This window comes from Synchytrium microbalum, assembly GCF_006535985.1.
Source record: "Synchytrium microbalum strain JEL517 chromosome Unknown SmJEL517_scf0027, whole genome shotgun sequence".
Lineage (NCBI taxonomy): Eukaryota > Fungi > Chytridiomycota > Chytridiomycetes > Synchytriales > Synchytriaceae > Synchytrium > Synchytrium microbalum.
This window is the reverse complement of record NW_022158376.1, coordinates 128313-147674: the sequence shown is the minus strand read 5'-3', so window position 1 is coordinate 147674 and position 19362 is coordinate 128313. Positions and strand designations below refer to the sequence as shown.

Here is a 19362-nt window from a genome sequence, read left to right as displayed (position 1 = left end):
GGATTGTGAATGCGCCGTATTATAGAGAGCAAAAGGATGAGATCTCGCTGAATTTGGGGGATCATGTGGAGGTTTTCGAGACATTCAGTGATGGGTATGTCGATTTTGAAGACGTCCATGATTTGACACTGAAAGAGACCAATAATGACTGACGAGACTTCTTGTAAAAACAGGTGGTGTCGTGCATTGAACGCAACAACTGGACAAGAAGGCATGATACCTCTCAACGCCATCGAAGAAATCAACCTCGACGATTACACTGACGGAGACCTCTCGCGACAACCAACCACCATGTAATTTTATTAGTTTAGATACCAGACAGTGTAGTTATTATTGTTGATTTGATTATTCCATTTTGTAACGTTGATATACCAAGTACAGTCCACTAGTTCCAAAACACACACATTTCGTTAGTTCTGTGTCGTTCTAGCTACGTATCAGCAATGAGTAGCAACGTTGCTACATTTTCAGGTCCAGATGGAGTCGTTCAGAGTGTATCTGTGGCTATAAGTAACTCTGAAAGCCTCACAGAGCTTGTTTCTTCAGTTCGTGAATTGCAAACCAAGCTGAATCAGGTGAAGGCTGTTTGTAATTTTGATAATTACGTGCATCGTTTTGATACTAGGTACTGACTCTTGGAATCTATAGCTCTTGACGGATGAACTGGCTAAAACCTCTACTACTTCATCGACATCAAACTCGGCACCAAAAGCCGTTACCTCAGATGAAGAAGAAGAGGAGGAAGAGGAATCATCAGAGGACGATTGAAACAGAGTCTCTCAACGAACATGTAAATAGGTCTAACATACAAAACTGTGAAACAGTTGTAGAATACATCGCCATTAATCTTAAGCCTCTTCGTACATTTTGGCGAACATGGACCCGCGGATTGCTGCTCGCACGAATTGCACGAATACGTAGACACGAGTCTCCTACATTTTGCTGTCATCTCTCGAGGTTTCGAAGGGTCGATGGTCTTGTTTTAGATTAACTCAACTCTGCCACTGAGTCGACCGCAGCAACGACAAACTCTAGAAAGACAAGGATCAAGATATGCTTGGGAACCAGACGTAGTTCTTGGAAATTCTCCACTATTTATTACCTCAAAGTCCTAGTTAGAACGGTACGAAATCCTGAAAGAAACTCGGGGCACTTTTATCGGAACGATCTCACTGGAAGCTAGCAAGCTATGGACCGAACTTCAACATTCCCACGTGGCTCTCACAGTAATGTCTCGACGGGGTCGTCACAAGTTGATCCAGATTCGGTGAGATTTTAACACATTCGAAACAATTCAAAATCCAAACATTTGTGTGTTGTGAACTGCACAGTTTTCTTTGGAAGCAAGTCAAGGTTGATTGAAATGGATTTCTGACATGCTGAAAAACGAGAATTCGCGACACAATTCCGTAGCATGTGATCTTGAATGAATGAATTTTGCAAATATCTGTCGGACATGTCAAACACCCGCAACCAATTTGAAGACCAAACTGACACCCACCAATACTCATAGGTCTATTTACAAAAGCTCCGTGACTCGTTGGCGTCTTTACACTCCATCAAGCAAACAGCGGTATGTTTGCAATTGAGAATGGGATGCTTTGACGTGCCAAGATCACGAATCTACATATGAACTAGGTTGCAAATGAGAATTTCATACTGGCCGAGCAGACATCTGCCAAATTACAGGCGTTGCGTGTACAAGTCGCAACCTTGGAGCACAAGTTGAACGCAGACGTCCTTACCAACCACATGACACAGTGGCAGAATTCTCTCGCAGAATCTCTTGGAAATCTGCTGAAAAGTGGTGGCTCTCAGAGTGTTCGCAAGGTATAGGAAACTCGCACAGTTTTGCATGTTGAGTGTGAAGACCAACTTTGTTTTGCGTAGGCTTCCACAAATTTTAATTACCCTTTAAACGAGCCATTCCATCAGTCGATGCTCTCGCTGCTTCGATTAGTACCACCTGCGTATCTCGAAAGCCTCATGAAGGCCTTCCTTATTATACTGCCGCTTGATATGCCAGGCCTTCAGAAATCACCGTATGGATTTGATTTCTTCCTCAAAAAGCTGCCACCAACCGTACAAAGTAATGCCAGTCACGTCGAACTTGTCAAGAGTGTTGTTCTACTTGGCGTTTTGGATTGCCTGATAGTCGTGACGGAACACTCTGCGTTGACCAGGCCGTTCAAGAAGGAGACGAATCATATGCTTCTAAAGCATGCATTTTATAATATTCGGCTGGCTGGACAGACTGTTTCAAAGTACGATTCAAACAAGAAAACTGTCTTTTTTTGCCAATTCGCTCACCACCTTGAATTAGACGGGCGGCTTCAACTGAAGGTCGATTTATGGAGCAGATGATGCTCAGATGGTCTATTCTCATTGGAGACGTTTCTTCAGTCGAAAGACACGGTATAGTATCAACCATTTTCGGTGTGTTGGATCCGACGCGGAAAGCCTTGTCAGAAGAGATTGTGTTGGTTTTAGCTGCTACTCGGTATCTTTCAACCAAGGTGAAAATTAATCAAAAGCCAATTCACTTTTTTTGGATTCCTGATTCTGTCATACACAATAGCCTGTGAATCAACAACAAGCCGAACAGCTGTTTCAGCTCATAAGAGAATTGTCGAATCAGATAGATAGGACAAAAAAAACTGTGGTACGAGTGGCAGCGATACAGGCACTCGAGTATATCATCAGACCGCTGGATTACACAAGTGCTGGTGGAAAGCCACGACAGCCTTGGGAAGTGATGCTAGTGGACGAGATATACGAGCTTTATAAGAGAGCAAGGAGATGGGCTGTAGATGAGCAAGTCAGACGTTGCTCCTTCCGACTGATTGTGGCCATACTAGTCAACAGCCCGTATGAATTCTTTCGCTCCCATATAGACAATTTTGTCTTGAAGGACTTGATTATCGCTACCACCGTAAATCCACAATCTAAACGAAAACCAGACATGTTTAGACCATTCGTGTATGAATGTGTCTTGCAGCTTCTTAGAGGAAGGTTTTATACAGATACGAAAGATCAAGCACGACAGAGGATTGCAAGGACGTTTTCGCAGTCTGCGTCATTCATGTTTATGACGAGACCGTTGGGAGAAGAGCCCGCTGAGGTGATAAATCGACGGCTGAAGGATATGGCTGATGCGCTGTTTTTCAAGAGAACGAGAACGTTTGGAGTGGAGAATTTGGATGTTTGTGTGGACCTTACTGTGCAAATGGGTGTGCAAAAGTGAGTGGTGTTTGCCAGTCTTACGTGTATATCGCACAATATTGACGGTCCCTTCCTTTTTGCAGCTTGGCAATCGCATTTAGAGTCATCCAATCTTTGATGGAGAACAAGGTTTCTCAGGACTTGGAATCCCAGTATATAGGAGTGAAAGCCCTTCGAATTATATTAGATCCAGAATCATCATTCGGAGCTGCAGCTCAGGCAAGAGGCGACCGTGATTTCGATGCGGTAGTAACAGACTTGCCGTATGAATTTGAAAACCTATTATCTCAGATATTACATCAATGTGATTTCCAAGCTGGTATAGCGGCTCTAGGAAAGTCTCAAAATGTATTCGAGCCCGTGCCCTTTGGATCTGGACGTTCCAGAGGGATGGGTAGTATCTCTGAATCGAACGTAGTAATGTCCGACACGTCCTCACAAATTCAAGACGATGTCATGTCGATATACTCTGATGTACCGGATCGGGAAGCACAGAATGTGCGTGCATCGTATCATTCCGAATATACAGGATCTGTTACCATGTCTATGGCTGGTGATGCCATTGACCATGATGCACTCTCTAGCACCTTGAATCGTATTCCTCTATTTGCAGCATCGGACATGTCACGGCCTGATTCAACTTTGGAACGAGTCGCTACGTTGGATCGAGTTGTGACTTTAGAGAGGTCTCGTAACTCCTCAGCTGCCTCGTCGCCGAGAAATAGTATCGCCATGATTCCAGATGAAGTATATGTGGCACAGCAGAAAGCTAATGATCATGTTGCGGCCTGTATAAAGACATGGTCGCGTGCTTACGGACAGAGTGCTGATGTCGGAGAGCGGCTGGGAACGCCCGTTTCAATGTTGGCCAGACCGAGCCCTAAACTCAAGTCGCCACGGCACAGTATTAGGCCTGAGATAGGGTTAACGCTGCGTGTGTTTCGAGAAGTTCTTCGCTTGGTGAGTTAAAGCTATGTTAGTTGCCGAATTTTTTTCATCAACATTTCCAATTATTTTAGGTCCCGCTTATCCCAGCTCCTTCGATAATAGGAGGCGAATGGTTTGTTGGAGTGTATCTAATGAGTAATCAAGAAGAAATAGCATGGGAGGCCTCTTATTCCATCCAACGAGTTTTTGTTCGAAATCCAACATTGAGACTGAGGCAAGCAACTGATGAAATTTTAGGAAATGAAAACATGGCTAACAACCGATCATTATTTATTAAAATTAGCGTGATCAACGGTTTCATAAATTGTATTAAGAGCACCGAACACCAGGACGAGGTTTCTCTGTTGACAATCATTCTGCATCTGCAACACTTGATCTCGGGCTGGTCCAAAGAATCAAACGTGATTTCTGATCCTGATGCATCGTATAGAGTATCATGTAAATTGGACGCTGCGGTGATAGTGTTGCTAGCACATACGGATCCAAGGATACGGAAATGCTCGATACAATGTTTGGGAGACTTCCTCAAAATAACAGGCCGTTTGCAGCCTGGGTTAGATCAAACAGACCAAACTGTAGAAATGCCACTCTACTCTGTGCTAGTACGGACAGAGATCTCTATAGCCCGAAGAGCATTGTATTCATTCCTGGAACGAGATTTGGAAGTGACACATCTAGTACAAACCGCATCCAATCCAACACCACCAACGTTTTCGGACGTCGCTAGTTCCGAATATATGAGTCTATATCGGGCCTTTTTGGGTGAATTAGCTAGACAGTTTGCTAGGTTAGGAAGATCGAAGGCCCTACGACATACGGCCAAGTTTGTGAGGACTATTGCCATCCCAATGCTCAATCCACCACAGGGAGATCCAGCTGAAGACAGTGTAGAGTTGTATTCATCATTTGCCATACTGCTCTTTGCTTTTGGTGGTATACCGTTGAAGAGCGAGCATGAGTTTCCCTCTGGAGCCACTCAGCAGGTGCAGGATACACTGCTCAATCTCTATCTTCGCCTGCTTGCACCGGTATGTTGCTTTTAATCCGATTTCTGTTGTGGGTGGAATTAAATTAGAAATTGCCTTAGATTTTATGCTCTGAGAAAGAGTGGGAAGCGAATAGTATAGCGCGAGCATCCTATTACACACATCCAGCTATATTGCAGGTGGTGGTCTTCGATACCTGGTCGACATTTAAAGAGAGCGAGACTGTAGGATCTCAGCCATCTTCAGCGAAATCTAGCCCAAATCGATCAGGAATAGCACCTCGGGGACCGCCTTCTACACTACGGAACCTGGCGAATTTTGTTAATATGCTTCGATACATATGCCAGTCACCAGACTTTACCATCTTGGCTCGAGAGCCTTCTGTCGTCCCTACACCCATTGTAGCTGTGCTATCAGAAGTGCTCTCGACTATAGAAACTATACTTGGATCCGGTGCTGAGGTTGCTGTCAGTACTATGAAACTTCGGATGACTTGTAATCATTGTGTAATAGTAGACAGACTGTCGGAAACGTTGTTGTCGGGACCGGCCAACTTGTCTGAACTCTGGCCGCCTGCTATAAGAAATCAGACTTTTAGACATCTACTTTTATGGTCATCTACTTTACATGACACCACAGCGCCAACAAGTAATAAAACCGGCCAGATACGACCTTATATAGGAGTTGCCGTGGAATCTTTGCTAGATTATGCTGATGTATATGAAGGACGTGCTTTGCCAAGAGAAAATCTACAGGCCCTAGTTAGAATGGAGAGCGAAGGTCGACGTGTCTTTGGACCGACGCTTTTATACAACTTGGATCACGTAATAGGTGTCGTGATGGTGCAAGCATACTCAGGTCGAGCAGCACCACCAGGAGCATTTGCTGATGCTATTTTTGATTTAATACTCCCCCGGCCACATCGAGAGTCACAGATGTTTATGTCTCTTGATGCTGAATCACGAAGTGCTAGTCTTCGAGATTATATAAGTTTACAGCACGCTCTGCCTCTGAAGCCTGAGGAATCACATCTCATATATCCTAATCTGACACCTGAACTTGAAGCCCAGATAAAACGACACTTGGGAAGCATCCTCTTTTTCGGCTTGTATTCAATGATGAATGCCTCGCGCAGTATCCGTAATCGGGCCTTTTTATTTGTGCTAGAGCTAGTCCGACTCTTTGGAGCATCGCCGATGGATGAAGAGATGTCAGCAGCTTTTGCATCTTTGAATGGGTGGATGGCTACTTCTATAGGACACACACTCAAACCAAAAATTGTAGCTATCAATCGTCGTGCTGCCGCATTGTTTTCTAGCCATGTCGCTGGCTTCACTTGGGAAGCTGTGCGTTGCTCACGGTCACAGTCTAAAGGAACTCCAGAACACGTAATGCTGACTTTAATACCACCAGGGAGCTGGATATTAGATTTGCTAGCGCCTTGGCTTCATCAGGTGGACCTATCTGAATCAGCACCAGGAGAAGGGAAATATGAAGAGTTGCTTCGGTTCTTATTGGAGACGGCGTTTTTATCTCCTCAGATGTCCCGTAGTGAGGTATTATGGGAAGAATTGGCAGCTGGTCATGAAGGAGGTGAACGGTCAACCGTGCTGCTATTGGATATATTAGTACATGTGCTCTCTTTTGATGGACCTACTCGAGAGACAGCTCTGAACTTACTAGGCCGTCTACTGATGCACCGTCCAAAGCTTGTAGCAGCGGAACTGTCTCATTACCTCAGTCATCGGGCGTTTCCATGGTCTAAAGCTAAAGAACACAACGAAAATCTGAAAGCGCCACATAGCGCAGCTGTAGTGAAGAACTTGGTTACGTATCTCCATACCTCTTTATTTCCTCATAAGACATCTCTAGCCGGCAACGATTATGTGGTCACTTGTAAATCCGCCATTGTATGTATATCGGAGCTTCTGATTCAGGATTTCGCAGCCACTGTGGCACAGCAGCCCATCTTGCTTAATTATGTAATTTTACACTTGCCTGATACTTTATCTACGACCTCGGCTGCAACTTTTTTGCTTGGTAATCTAGTGGAAGGATACGTTAGTTTCATCACACGCGCTGGCGCGATGAATGATGATACGTATGATACACTAGCCAAAGGGGCTTCAAAGTTGCTGGTTTTGATGGAAGGTGCTGTCGTTCGTGTCAAGTGGCCTGACCCTCTGCATCTCAGGTGAAGCTTTGTTTTGTATTTGTTTTGTATAGATCAATTGGCCTTCGTCTTTGACACTCACACAACTAGTGCGGATGCTGAGAGCGGGGGTAATGAAATCACCGTGCAAGAACTATTGGACTTGCTATTGGCTACGTTCGAGCCTGAATCTCCTGGCCTGAGAGAAGCCATGGCTCGTGAAACGCTACACTGGGCGTCAGAAGGATATTTGGTATGGAATCAACTATCCCTCAGTATTACTTTCATCGTATTAACTCTTCTCGCCTATTCACATAGCCTGCAGACCAGACGATGAGGGGCGTGGAACTATACAATATGCTGATATCATTAGCGCCACCACCAGCCGTGAATTCTTTGGATGCTTTGGAATCGAGACTTTTAGATCACGTTTCAGTCATTGGAAGCATAGAAGTAGATTTGCGAGGAAACACGAAAGAGTCGTGGTCGTACATGTCTGAAGGTCAACGACAAACTCAGCTTGGAAGCAGACAGGTTTTGGCGAGCATACTCACACTACATCAGACATTAATCATACAATATGGACGTAATGGTGTGTTGCATCAGCATCCACACCTGTTTTGGGATTCTCTCTGGTGAGCAATAAATCTTTATCGTCGCTTTTGTCATTTTTTACCTCCTGACCTCAAAGAACTCCGATAGTATAATCAACTTTCCTGTGGATGTGTTTCCTGATCTAGTCAGCAGAGCCATGGATAATTGCATTCTCTACATGACGAATCAGGGGGAATCCAGAGCTTTAGCACCAAGTGCCCTTGATGAAAGCTTCTTAGATTCCTACGACAGAGTAAAGAGTGGGTTTCCTGGACTGCAGCAGCTTCTACTGCCAAGCCTGTTTGCAGCGTCCTCAGAGACTCAAGTGAAGGCATTCGAACTCTTGTTACGTGGATGGTGTCTGCTCCCTGACTATATAGTGGATCAACACCCTTCAATCGCCATGCTCTATACGTTGCTTTATAGCGTTACATTCTTGTTTGGACGACTGCTTGAAGACGATGGGTCAGAGCCGGGCCATTCGAGGATTGTTGCTGCTTTGCTCGCCCAGGTGCTGACTACAAAGAAGCCATTCGACTTTACCGCAACTATAAGAAACTTGGAAGCCTATGTTGAGTCGCCAGAGAATCCTGATCCCGCTAATGCGGACGATTTGCTTCAACGAGTTACCGCAAACTTGGCAGAAGTCTACGAAGCAGAGATTGCGACTATAGCGGGTATGTATGGATCTCAGTTTCTTCACACAATCATTGTCGTTTATATGTCCTCATGCATTTAGATTACTTTGGATTCATTGTCCGAGTACAACCACGATATGCCAAAGTCGTGTATCGAATGACTGAGACAATGTGGTCGTTTGGAAGGCCGAAAAGTGCTGCCTTGAAAAACTTTGTCAAGGTTTGTCGTGCATCTTTTTGCCTATCACACCCTTAGTGCAGTAACTGACTGGTTTTGAATTGATAGAAACTGCCTTTTGTAAGTGAAGGCGCGGGTGCATCATTAATTGTGTCGGTGTTGCACGATACGCCAGACGGTGGCGATGCGGTAGATGGCGAAGTGTTGGACCTTTCCAGTCATGGAAAGCAAGAAGTAATGAATGTACCAATAATCCCGTCATCTACAGTGAGACACGCTCAGGCTATGCTCTCTAATATGGGTATTGCACCCAGTAATAGCATGTTTGCATGGCAAACTTAGTAAATATAGCATTTATATTGTTTGTAAGCAAGGATGAAGTTCTATTGTAAGCAAGAATAGAATGTTTGTTCTTGTTGCCGCAATGCAAAAGTGCTCATACGCCCTACAAGAAGAATAAAGTGGAACGTAAGAGAAAGTCTTCCGAAATATTCCCATTCATGTGATTTCTACTTCACTCTTTCGTTTACTGCAAGAACTTCCTTTTGGCGTACCAATCACATCAGTTTTCCTTTGGAACGCCACTCAGCTCGTACTCTGCCACATTCCAAAGGACTCAAGACAAGATCGAATATCGAATATCGAATGGAGCCTACAACAGTATTGAGCCTTCCATCTACAATTGGAACTGATGAAAACAGCTTTGGTACAGCAGCAGGTGTCTTTGATGAATGTTGGATTGAAGCAGAGAGGAAGGTCAACCATTCCTTGAGGAACGCAGCTTCTGCTGGACAGCTCGATACCCAAATTATACTCCGTAGTCCAAGTTTGCTTCAAGCCTTTCGACAACTCACTCAGGAAGCCTGTACAGAGGAGCATTTGGAGTTCCTATTAGCTGCTTCAAAGTTGGACGACGACTTCAGGTACCAGCCCTTCAACACCATTTTGTCTCGAAATGTAAAAGATTCTAACGCTTGTTGATGTCTAGATTGTATGAATCTGATCCTATAGCTCAGAAATACATTCTCGCCGTCGGGCTTTATACAATTCAAGCACTGTATCTCGAGAGGAATAGTGCCAGAGAGCTGAACATAACTCAGACTGCTCGCATAAAAGTTTCAAAGGGCTACAAGCTGTTGAAGAACTTGAGGAGGCCTGCTGATGAGTATCTTTTGATTCTGAGGCCAGTCATTCTAGAAGTGGAGGAACTGCTGGTAAGAAGTTGTATCGGTCGCTCTAAAATAAGGTTTGCATCTAATTTTATATCATTGTAGCAACCGCTTGTGAAGAAATTGGCTCGTATGGAGCTCAATGATGCTCAGAATTGGTCATCTGATGAATCCACTGTTCTGAAAAAGGCTCCACTCTCGAATCCATCCTATACCCCCACCTCTGGAAAGAATCTATATCGGAGCTCGAATATAGGACGAAAATGGTACGAAATAGACTATTTGAACTGATCCTTGTCCCTTCAGTCGCAAGTTTGCTGAAACGCCGTTTTTCTCTAGGTCTCTGGATTTGGGAATAAAGTTGGTCCGTAGACAACATTCAACAATATCTGTGACTGTGTCGATTTAAGACATGTCTTAAAGCTATAGTGTGGGGTTGGGAAGAGTGGTTGTATCTTTTGTTTGGGGGGTTTTCATTCGTTCTTTGTAACTGCTAGTATATCATAAACACCTCATCTATAATCGCTAAACCGTCATTCCAAAGTATTGATACTGCTTCTTTCGTCGCAGATGGCCGAGATAACGTCACAAAGTTCCAGAAAGTGTTGGGTTTCAGGATTTCGGAAATTGGTCGGAAGCTTTAGAACGGATCTTAGAGTTCCTGCCAAGAGCTGGGTCCAAGAAACATGATACGCGACCTTACGCGACGGTTTAGTTCAGAAAACCTAGTGTCGTTTGTTGTGTTGGGCTATTGTTAGGAAGAAGAGAAGAACCACCATCACCAAAAAGGAAACCCCGCAAATTTGTCTCCCAACCTTCATAGTCCATAATCCGACAGATCGGACGGGTGTGCCTATTTAATTTTCTTGGCTAGTCTTGCAAGTGAAGAGCAATTCATAAATCAAGGCCATGGCACTGCTGATAAAGAGCTGGATTCTGGCATCAGTGGTATCTGCCGTCATTGCTCAGACATGTGAACCGTACAAGCCTTTGCAGCTCTTGGTCGCAACGACTGGTTAGTGCAGATCGATTTAATCGTTATCCTTCTTGTCGCTAACGTTTTGCTGGTCATTACTTTCTAGATGATTCACAGAGTTCTAGGTAAGTCCTCAGCGCAGTTTTTACAGCCGATCGAACCGTTACGTTGAACTCAATAACCTTTTTTCTTGTTGAATTGAACAAACAGTTCTAAAGGTTTGTTACCATGCGGTCGCTCCATTTTAAAGCTGAAATCCAATTTTAAACCTAATTTTTCATAGTTTGGACCGTGAAATTTGACGAATGCCTCCCTTCAAACACCTCCACTCCAATCGCACTCACGTTTCGATTAAATCACCGTGTGGCAGTGGACTTTGACTTGGCAGTGACAGGAGGGATAGCTGATTGTAATGAGCCATCTCAGGAAATCGTACATGGTAGGCCTTTACTATCGGAATCAAGCTATCTGGACATTTTCTTAACCAGGGTTGTACCTAGGGACAAAACATTTCGCACGAGCAGTGGAGGGCACAGATTCTTCCTTTGGCAAGTCTTTACCGAAATTTGTGGCGTTCAAAGGCCGCTTCTAAATCTTATATTGATCCTTAGATTACGAGATACCACTGAGTCTGCTACAATCAGGATACATCAAGCAGGTTAGCAATTTTTTCCAAACGTATTGGTGATAAAATTGATCGTAAAATCAAATTTTGTCTCAAATTTTAGATAACGTTATTGAACTGCCCTGATTCTGCTGACACGTATATCCAGTAAGTTTGTTGTCCACTTGTTTTGTCGTCATGCTCTATCTCACCCGTACTACCTTAGAAATTCATTCTTGTCAACGTGTCCCGAGCCCTTTGTGCGAGAGCAGCCTAAACTGTCAAAGAGACTCCCTGTTAGTACAACTGGAAAATGTGGGACTGCAGTGGGACTCCAATGTGCCGCAGGATACTGTTGCAGCTCGGCGAATTGGTGTGGGACAACCACTGCTGTGAGTATAAAGATGTTCCTTACGATTTTTGGATCTAACGAGAATTATTTTATAGTACTGTTCGACAGGATGCCAACCACAATTTGGAAATTGTAGTAGTGTTCAATCAGCTACCTCGCCGACCTCGAGCAAATCTGTGCTTCCGCCCATGGATACTTCGCTGCCCGTCTCTGTCGATTATGCTTGTGGTTTAACTGCGGGCACCCGATGTCCAACTGATTACTGTTGTAGTACCGTAAGCAATCGATCTCACAACACAATTTCCTTTTCGATGCTGACGCGTTTGCATTAGGCCGGATGGTGTGGGAAATCGAGTGCTTATTGTGCTGTATCAAGCTGCCAACCATTGTATGGTATTTGCGGTGTTGCTTCGGTAAGTACATTCAGCGGAACTGCATATTTTATGGTTTAATTCCATACTAAACATGAAATATTTTTCCAGCCGGCTGTGGCGGGCACAAGCAGTACAGCGACCTCTGCGGCTTCCTTCACTACCACAAAATCAGCTATACCATCGTTCACCACCAAATCGACATCCACCAATACCCCAATCGTCACGTCGACAACCAAAGTAGTTACATCATCGCCTTCTACAGCATCATCGACGTCGACAACTACCAATACCCAGGTTGTATCCTCTATGACCACAGTAGCTGTAGCGGTACGGTTTGCCTTCGCTCGATTTCGACTATATCAGACTAAGAAAACCTTGAAAAATAGACCTCTGTACAAGCCTCGGTCACATCCCAAGTAGTGTTGTCATCGCCGTCTACAACTACCAATACCCCAGTTGCATCATCTACAACCAAAGTAGCTGTATTGGTACGGTATTTCTCCATTCATCTCCTGTCGATTTATGAAACTAAAAACCCCATGAATAATAGACCTCTGTACAAGCCTCGGCCACCTCCAAAGCTGTTTCTGCTTCTCCAAAAATCTCTACCACTGTAGCCCGAAGTCCTACAACACCAGCTCCAGCGCAATCACCTACTCCAAGTTTACCGATTTCAATTAATTACTCTTGTGGTCCCAGCGCAGGAACACAATGCCCTGTCGGTTACTGCTGCAGTATAGTAAGCTCTTTTTCGCATTGCTTTGAAGTGACGTTTTACAATCCTGAACAAATTATCTAACGTAGTACGGATATTGTGGAACTTCGGATGCCTATTGCGCGGCGACAAACTGTCTCACAGGATACGGTATTTGCAATGGTGCCACATCGCCAAATGTAGTCCCTTCAAGTTTGCCATCAGCAACGAAAGCTCCGGTCGTGGGAGCCAGTGGTGCTCCAAGTCCAGTTGCAAGCATCGCTCGTAGTGTCGCTCCCAGTGCAGCTGCTAGTGTAGCTCGTAGTGCAGCTCCAAGTGCAGCTCCTAGCCCCGCTCCTAGTTCTTCTAGCACTTTGGTACATGTATATTATTTCGAAAGATCAGAAATGATTTCACTCACATTGACATCTATAGACGTTTGACCAAAAACTGTCTCAAGGAAAGGTCATAAGTCTGTACTGGGGTAAGTTTATCAGGTCTTGGCAGAAATCGCAAGTTGTTCCATCAGATGCTCATGATTCAATATAGGTCAAAACACCCTCACTAAAGAAAAAAGCTTGGTTTATTACTGTGATCCCTCGCTTGGAAATCCAAACACACAGGCTGATATTCTCATAATATCCTTTGCGTACATTTGGCCCAGCGGAGTCCTGGTAAGCTTGCACATTCCGCTAAACTTTCGATAGTTTTGCTGACCATTCTATTATAAATAGCCAGGAACTGCGAGTCAAATGCCGCTTCTTGATTTAGCTGGTCATTGCGGCTCTACCTATGGATCCACAAAATATCTAAACTGTCCCAGTTTAGGCACTGAAATCCAAACGTGCCAGAGACTTGGCAAAAAAGTATTCTTGTCTCTTGGAGGAGCCACCGGGACTTTCGACTTTGCCAGTGGGTCAGCTGTAGCTTTGGCAACAGCCGTGTGGAATCTGTATCTGGGTGGTACATCTGCACCATATAGCAATTACCGACCTTTTGGAACAGGTGTTGTGCTTGATGGAATCGACTTTGATATTGAGCAAGGTTCATGTAAGGCCTATTTTCATTTCTTGTTTGTACCTTAGCTAAGAGCTCATTGAAAAACACAGCTTCCGGCTTTGCTCTGGTTGGATCCACACTACGAACCTATATGAACTTCGATACCAGCAAAAAGTATTACATCTCTGCAGCTCCTCAATGCGTTTACCCTGACGCCTGGGTGGGTCCTGGAACCGGAACCCTGCTGTCCGATCCAACCGTCAAGATCGACATTGTTGGAATTCAGTTCTACAATAAGTACGTCCTTCACTCACTGCGCGTTCGATTGACGATATTGATTTCAATTTTTTGTTTAGCTATTGTGGTGTTTCGTACTGGCCATCCGTGACAAACAAAGTTATTGGAAATTCGTACAATTTCGCTTTATGGGTTGACAGTTATGTTGCGAGCGTGAGCTGGCCCGTCAAACTAATAGTTTTGGTCCCTGCTACCACCGCATCGGCTGCTAATTATGCCTCGCCCGATGTCCTCAAACCACTATTGGCCTACTCCAAGGCGCTCAGCTCCTCATTTGCTGGGGTTGGAATGTACGTGTGCTTGCGAGAGCAGCAAAGCAAGATTTCGTCCAAACTCCAGACCGATTTGTAAGGACTAACGTACCTTATATCCTAGGTGGGACGCTGGAGAGGATTCTTCGTCTAGTGTCAGCTTGGCCGGTGTCAGTGGCCTCAAGTTCTCCAATGCCATGAGGTTGATATTGAACCAAATATGAGAACGGATGTGCAAGTATCGGGCTACAACAAAGACCTCATATACTCAATAATTCATCTCGCTGCACACGCAACCGCCTCATGGAAACAGTATTTCAGTTGATCATTAATAGTAGTTTAGTTACCAGTTATAGTACCAGTCATAGTACTAGTCAGTTGAAACAGTGCAAATATAGAATGGGCTTGCCTTTTTCAGTCATTCACGTATTTCATGAAGATGTTCAGTGCATTTCCAGTTTTTCCTCGCAAGACGATTCCAACGTGTGACGCGGAGTGTGATATCTGAGCGATTGTAGGTTCGATCTGACACATATTCTTGAACGGTTCAGCGTCAGAATGATGGTTTATTACAGTCGCGATATCTTAGAGAAACACATTCAGTGTTATGGAGGAGGTCAGTTTATGGCAAAAATAGTCAAGTATCACGGCGTTCACGTCTTTATAAATTGGTCGATTCGTCCTTTACGACGAGCCACATACTGTTAAGATAGTTGGTCGTTAGTGACACCAAAACATCAACCTCCAATGAAACAAATTACCTGTTCATAGCCAGCCATTGCAGAAAATTTGGTGAAGCAAGGATTCCCCTCGACCTCAATCCATGTCAGCGAAGAGTTTTGCAAGATATCGGGAAACACCACCAGAGAGTTGTTTGCAATACGTAATATTTTGAGCCTAGGTGGCAGGCCCAGCACTCGAGGAAACTCAGCAACCTGATTATTTGATACATTAATCTCTTCCAAATCAGGCAAATTTCCCAGTGTAAATGGAAGCTCTTTGAGCTTGTTGTAGGAAGCATCGAGGGTGACGAGTTTTCTGTTCCATCCCAGCTCTAGTGGTATCGAAGCTAGCTGATTATTTGAGACGTCCAGTGTCTTGAGATACCATAGCTGTACGATGAAGAAAGAGAGGGCTTGCAAACGATTATTATGAAGATCCAGAGTCTGTAGTGCTGTCAAAGACCATATTTCGTCGGGAAGCGTCGATAGTAGATTGTTTGCCAACGTTAAAGTCTTAAGCGAGTTAAACCTGCCAATGTCAGGAGGCCTTTGAGGGAATAGGTTAGAAACCTCCTCCCAGAGCAATTGGACATTCATTAATAGTCATGATTTCGGGACTTGGAAGGGCCGTTCATCATAATTGTCAGTGTGATCCAAAGCTTCCCAAAACACAGCCTCAGATGTCATTAAAACTTACAATGTTTCTAGTAGATTGCTGGACAGGTCGAGGATTTTCAGGATGTTTGGATCAAGGTTTGATATGACCAAAGGCCATTCTTTCAATTTGAGCCCTGATAGAGCAACAACTCCTAAAGAGGTCAAGATTTGAGCAAGTTTGACATAACACTTCGAAGCGAAGAACGAGCAAATAAAGAGCTGACTTGCCAGTTTCAGCACTCCGATCTGCCTTTTCTGCCTTTTCTGCGAGGTGCTTCTTATCGCCAAAGAGAGCTTTCAGCCACTTCATGATCTGTTGGTTTTGCAGTAGAAGACAAAGCGACGCAGCTATGAAATGCTTTGTGTATTTGTGGTGCAACAATATTCAACTACAATTGTATTACCAGGGAATGACCTTACGATCTTGATCCAAGAAAGTCCCATTTTCCGCCTCTTATATGTGGTGTGTATTAGCCCTGATCAGCGCAACGTTCATAACATGTTGACGACCTTATGCAGCTCATACCTTGAGAGATTCAATGGTATTGAACATGAGCTCAGCAGCTTGATCAGGGGACATGTGGGTACCACATATTCTTGAACGGTTCAGCGTCAGAATGATGATTTATTACAGGCGCAATATCTTAGAGAAACACATTCAGTGTTATGGAGGAGGTCAGTTTATGGCAAAAATAGTCAAGTATCACGGCGTTCACGTCTTTATGAATTGGTCGATTCGTCCTTTACGACGAGCCACATACTGTTAAGATAGTTGGTCGTTAGTGACACCAAAACAGCAACCTCCAATGAAAGTAATTACCTGTTCATAGCCAGCCAATTCAGAAAACTTGGTGAAGCAAGGATTCCCCTCGACCTCAATCCATGTCAGCGAAGTGTTTTGCAAGATATCGGGAAACACCACCAGAGAGTTGTTTGCAATACGTAATGCTTTGAGCTTAGAGGCCAGGCCCAACTCTCGAGGAAGCTCAGCAATCTGATTATTTGATACATTAATCTCTTCCAAATCAGGCAAACCTCCCAGTGTAATTGGAAGCTCTTTGAGCTTGTTGTAGGAAGCATCGAGGGTGACGAGTTTTTTGTTCCCTGCCAGTTCTAGTGGTATCGAAGCTAGCTGATTCTTTGAGACGTCCAGCGTCTTGAGATTTGATAGCTGTACGATTAAGGGAGAGAGGGCTCTCAAACGATTACTATGAAGATCCAGAGTCTGTAGTGCTGTCAAAGACCATATTTCGTCGGGAAGCGTCGATAGTAGATTGTTTGCCAACGTTAAAGTCTTAAGCGAGTTAAACCTGCCAATGTCAGGAGGCCTTTGAGGGAATTGGTTAGAAACCTCCTCCCAGAGCAATTGCAAATTCATTAATAGTCATGATTTCGGTTCTTGGACGGGCCGTCCATCATCATTGTAAGTGTGATCCAAGGCATCCCAAAACACCACCTCAGATGTCATTGAAACTTACAACGTTTCTAGTAGATTGCTGGACAGGTCGAGGATTGATTTCAGGAGTTTTGGATCAAGATTTGATATGACCGAAGGCCATTCTTTCAGTTTGAGCCCTGATAGAGCAAGAACTCCTTAAAAATGTCAAGATTTGAGCAAGTTTGACACTTCGAAGCGAAGAACGAGCAAATAAAGAGCTGACTTGCCAGTTTTAGCACTCCGATCTGCCTTTTCTGCGAGGTGCTTCTTATCGCCAAAGAGAGCTTTCAGCGACTTCATGATCTGTTGGTTTTGCAGTAGAAGACAAAGCGACGCAGATATGAAATGCTATGTGTATTTGCGGTGCAACTACATTCAACTAAAATTATATTACCAGGGAATGACCTTACGATCTTGATCCAAGAAGGTCCCATTATCCGCCTCCTATACATGGCGTGTATTAGCACTGATCAGCGCAGCGTTCATAACATGTTGACGACATTATGCAGCTCATACCCTGAGAGATTCAATGGTATTGAACATGAGCTCAGCAGCTTGATCAGGGGACATGTGGGTACCCTTCACAAACGGCCTGCTCAAATCAGTGTCGACCGTACCAGGATGTAAAGCAACAGTTATGACTCCACGTCTACCCAGTTCAGCGGCCAAAGTTTTTGTAATTTGATTTTGAGCTGCTTTGCTTGCTCGATCTAAAATTCCATCGTGTTATAAAACACTCTCGTCAAAACTGTAAAATCACGATCTGAGCTTACAAGAATACCATCCCCCGAGCTTATTATCAGCTATACTTCCAGTTCGAGCGCTGATCGACCCAAAAATTGACCTTGACCATGTAGCCGATTCTTTTGACACGGAAGCAAGAAGTGGAGTAATATGCTTGGCCATGTACATGACACTGAAAGTGTTGATCATGAAGTGCTTCATGATATTCTGTTCTTCAAGAGCTTTATAACTCTTTTCTGGATTCAGATACCTAGTAGAGTGGAATAAACCACGTGAATGACAGTATCTTACAAAATATCGCGTTTCTGATGCAAGACAAACCCAGCTGAATTGACCACCAAACGAACAGATCCAGGACCGAATGTTTTGCCGACCGTACTGGCGACACTGGCGATATCTTCTTCCCGAGTAACATCACAAGGTAAAATGGTCAACCTGTTTGAATTTTCATTTCCAAGATTCTGTTGAGCAACACCAACATCCCTGCAAGTAGCCACGACGTGAAAATTCGTCCTTGCCAATAACTGTCTTGCCAAGCTAGCTCCTATTCCCTTAGATGCTCCTGAAACTATGGCGACCGACATATTAATTTCAAAGTTTCCTAAGAAATCATTGACGGACGCAAACAAACGTTGACAGTTGGGCAAGCAACAAATTCAGATAGCGTACATGTATAAAATCTGCCACCTACTGTTATGTCGACATTTCCAACCAAAGTGTTGCGAAAAGGAGTTGGAGGTCACGTCTCATACCGACGTTGATCAGTTGGAGTGGCATCACGTCTAATACCGACGTTGATCTAATACTCAACTTACTATTTCAACACTGCCGTAACGAAATCGATGCTCTCCGAATGTGTGCTGGCTGTGCTGGCGGAAATAGCGAGAAACAGTTGGGCTCATTGGATCTTTCACTGCGCAAGTACGAAGTTGCTACAAAGGCCTTTCCATTTGAACCGGGAAAGAAATATGCGATCAAAGCTGGTCTGTTAGCTGTAAATACGAGTCCTTTGGATTCATTTCATTTCGTTGCAACGAAGACACTCACACACATCTCCACCATCCGAGGGCTGGCTTGGAGAGCATGGACAAGGAGATATGTACAGATCTCGTTTGTGGAATCGAGAATACTTTGTGGCTGCATATGTCTCCAAAGCTGCTTTGTGACAGGAAGAAATATTACTGGTTAATGCTTCTGATCGGTGGCTGATACATCAGTTCACTGATGTATCGTCGTATGAACAAGAGGTTGGGAATATGAAAGGTTTTGAGATGGGCCATTGCTGTCTACGGTTTGCGATGTCTTTGAAGCGGGATGGCAACTCCTCAGTGGCGGTTATCCTACAAAGTAGAGAACACAAACCGAGA

General features: G+C 44.2%; 3 protein-coding genes across 3 annotated transcripts; 2 read left to right on the top strand and 1 right to left on the bottom strand.

The window, feature by feature from the left end:
• Window positions 1-1189: 1189 nt before the first annotated feature.
• On the top strand, window positions 1190-10296 carry SmJEL517_g04215 (uncharacterized protein; the record flags this gene model as incomplete). The annotated part of the gene is made up of 18 exons (XM_031170143.1): window positions 1190-1267; window positions 1514-1573; window positions 1639-1830; window positions 1891-2264; window positions 2324-2516; window positions 2579-3240; window positions 3306-4182; window positions 4242-5198; window positions 5258-7350; window positions 7420-7561; window positions 7627-7943; window positions 8011-8579; window positions 8642-8760; window positions 8827-9031; window positions 9308-9641; window positions 9707-9932; window positions 9993-10153; window positions 10227-10296. 18 exons carry the CDS (start codon window positions 1190-1192, stop codon window positions 10294-10296), a joined length of 7629 nt encoding a protein of 2542 aa, XP_031023900.1.
• Window positions 10297-10796: 500 nt separating this feature from the next.
• SmJEL517_g04214 (chitinase) lies at window positions 10797-14658 on the top strand (the record flags this gene model as incomplete). The annotated part of the gene is made up of 19 exons (XM_031170142.1): window positions 10797-10902; window positions 10970-10988; window positions 11074-11081; window positions 11147-11302; window positions 11475-11521; window positions 11592-11635; window positions 11694-11859; window positions 11915-12094; window positions 12152-12232; window positions 12302-12520; window positions 12580-12681; window positions 12744-12932; window positions 12998-13264; window positions 13323-13371; window positions 13437-13561; window positions 13622-13937; window positions 13997-14183; window positions 14243-14473; window positions 14559-14658. 19 exons carry the CDS (start codon window positions 10797-10799, stop codon window positions 14656-14658), a joined length of 2592 nt encoding a protein of 863 aa, XP_031023899.1.
• Window positions 14659-15087: 429 nt separating this feature from the next.
• SmJEL517_g04213 (uncharacterized protein) lies at window positions 15088-18579 on the bottom strand (the record flags this gene model as incomplete). Its single annotated transcript, XM_031170141.1, has 12 exons — window positions 15088-15135; window positions 15196-15703; window positions 15854-15965; window positions 16054-16126; window positions 16340-16409; window positions 16530-16573; window positions 16634-17141; window positions 17292-17406; window positions 17662-17695; window positions 17768-17961; window positions 18025-18245; window positions 18317-18579. 12 exons carry the CDS (start codon window positions 18577-18579, stop codon window positions 15088-15090), a joined length of 2190 nt encoding a protein of 729 aa, XP_031023902.1.
• Between the last annotated feature and the right edge of the window lie 783 nt (window positions 18580-19362).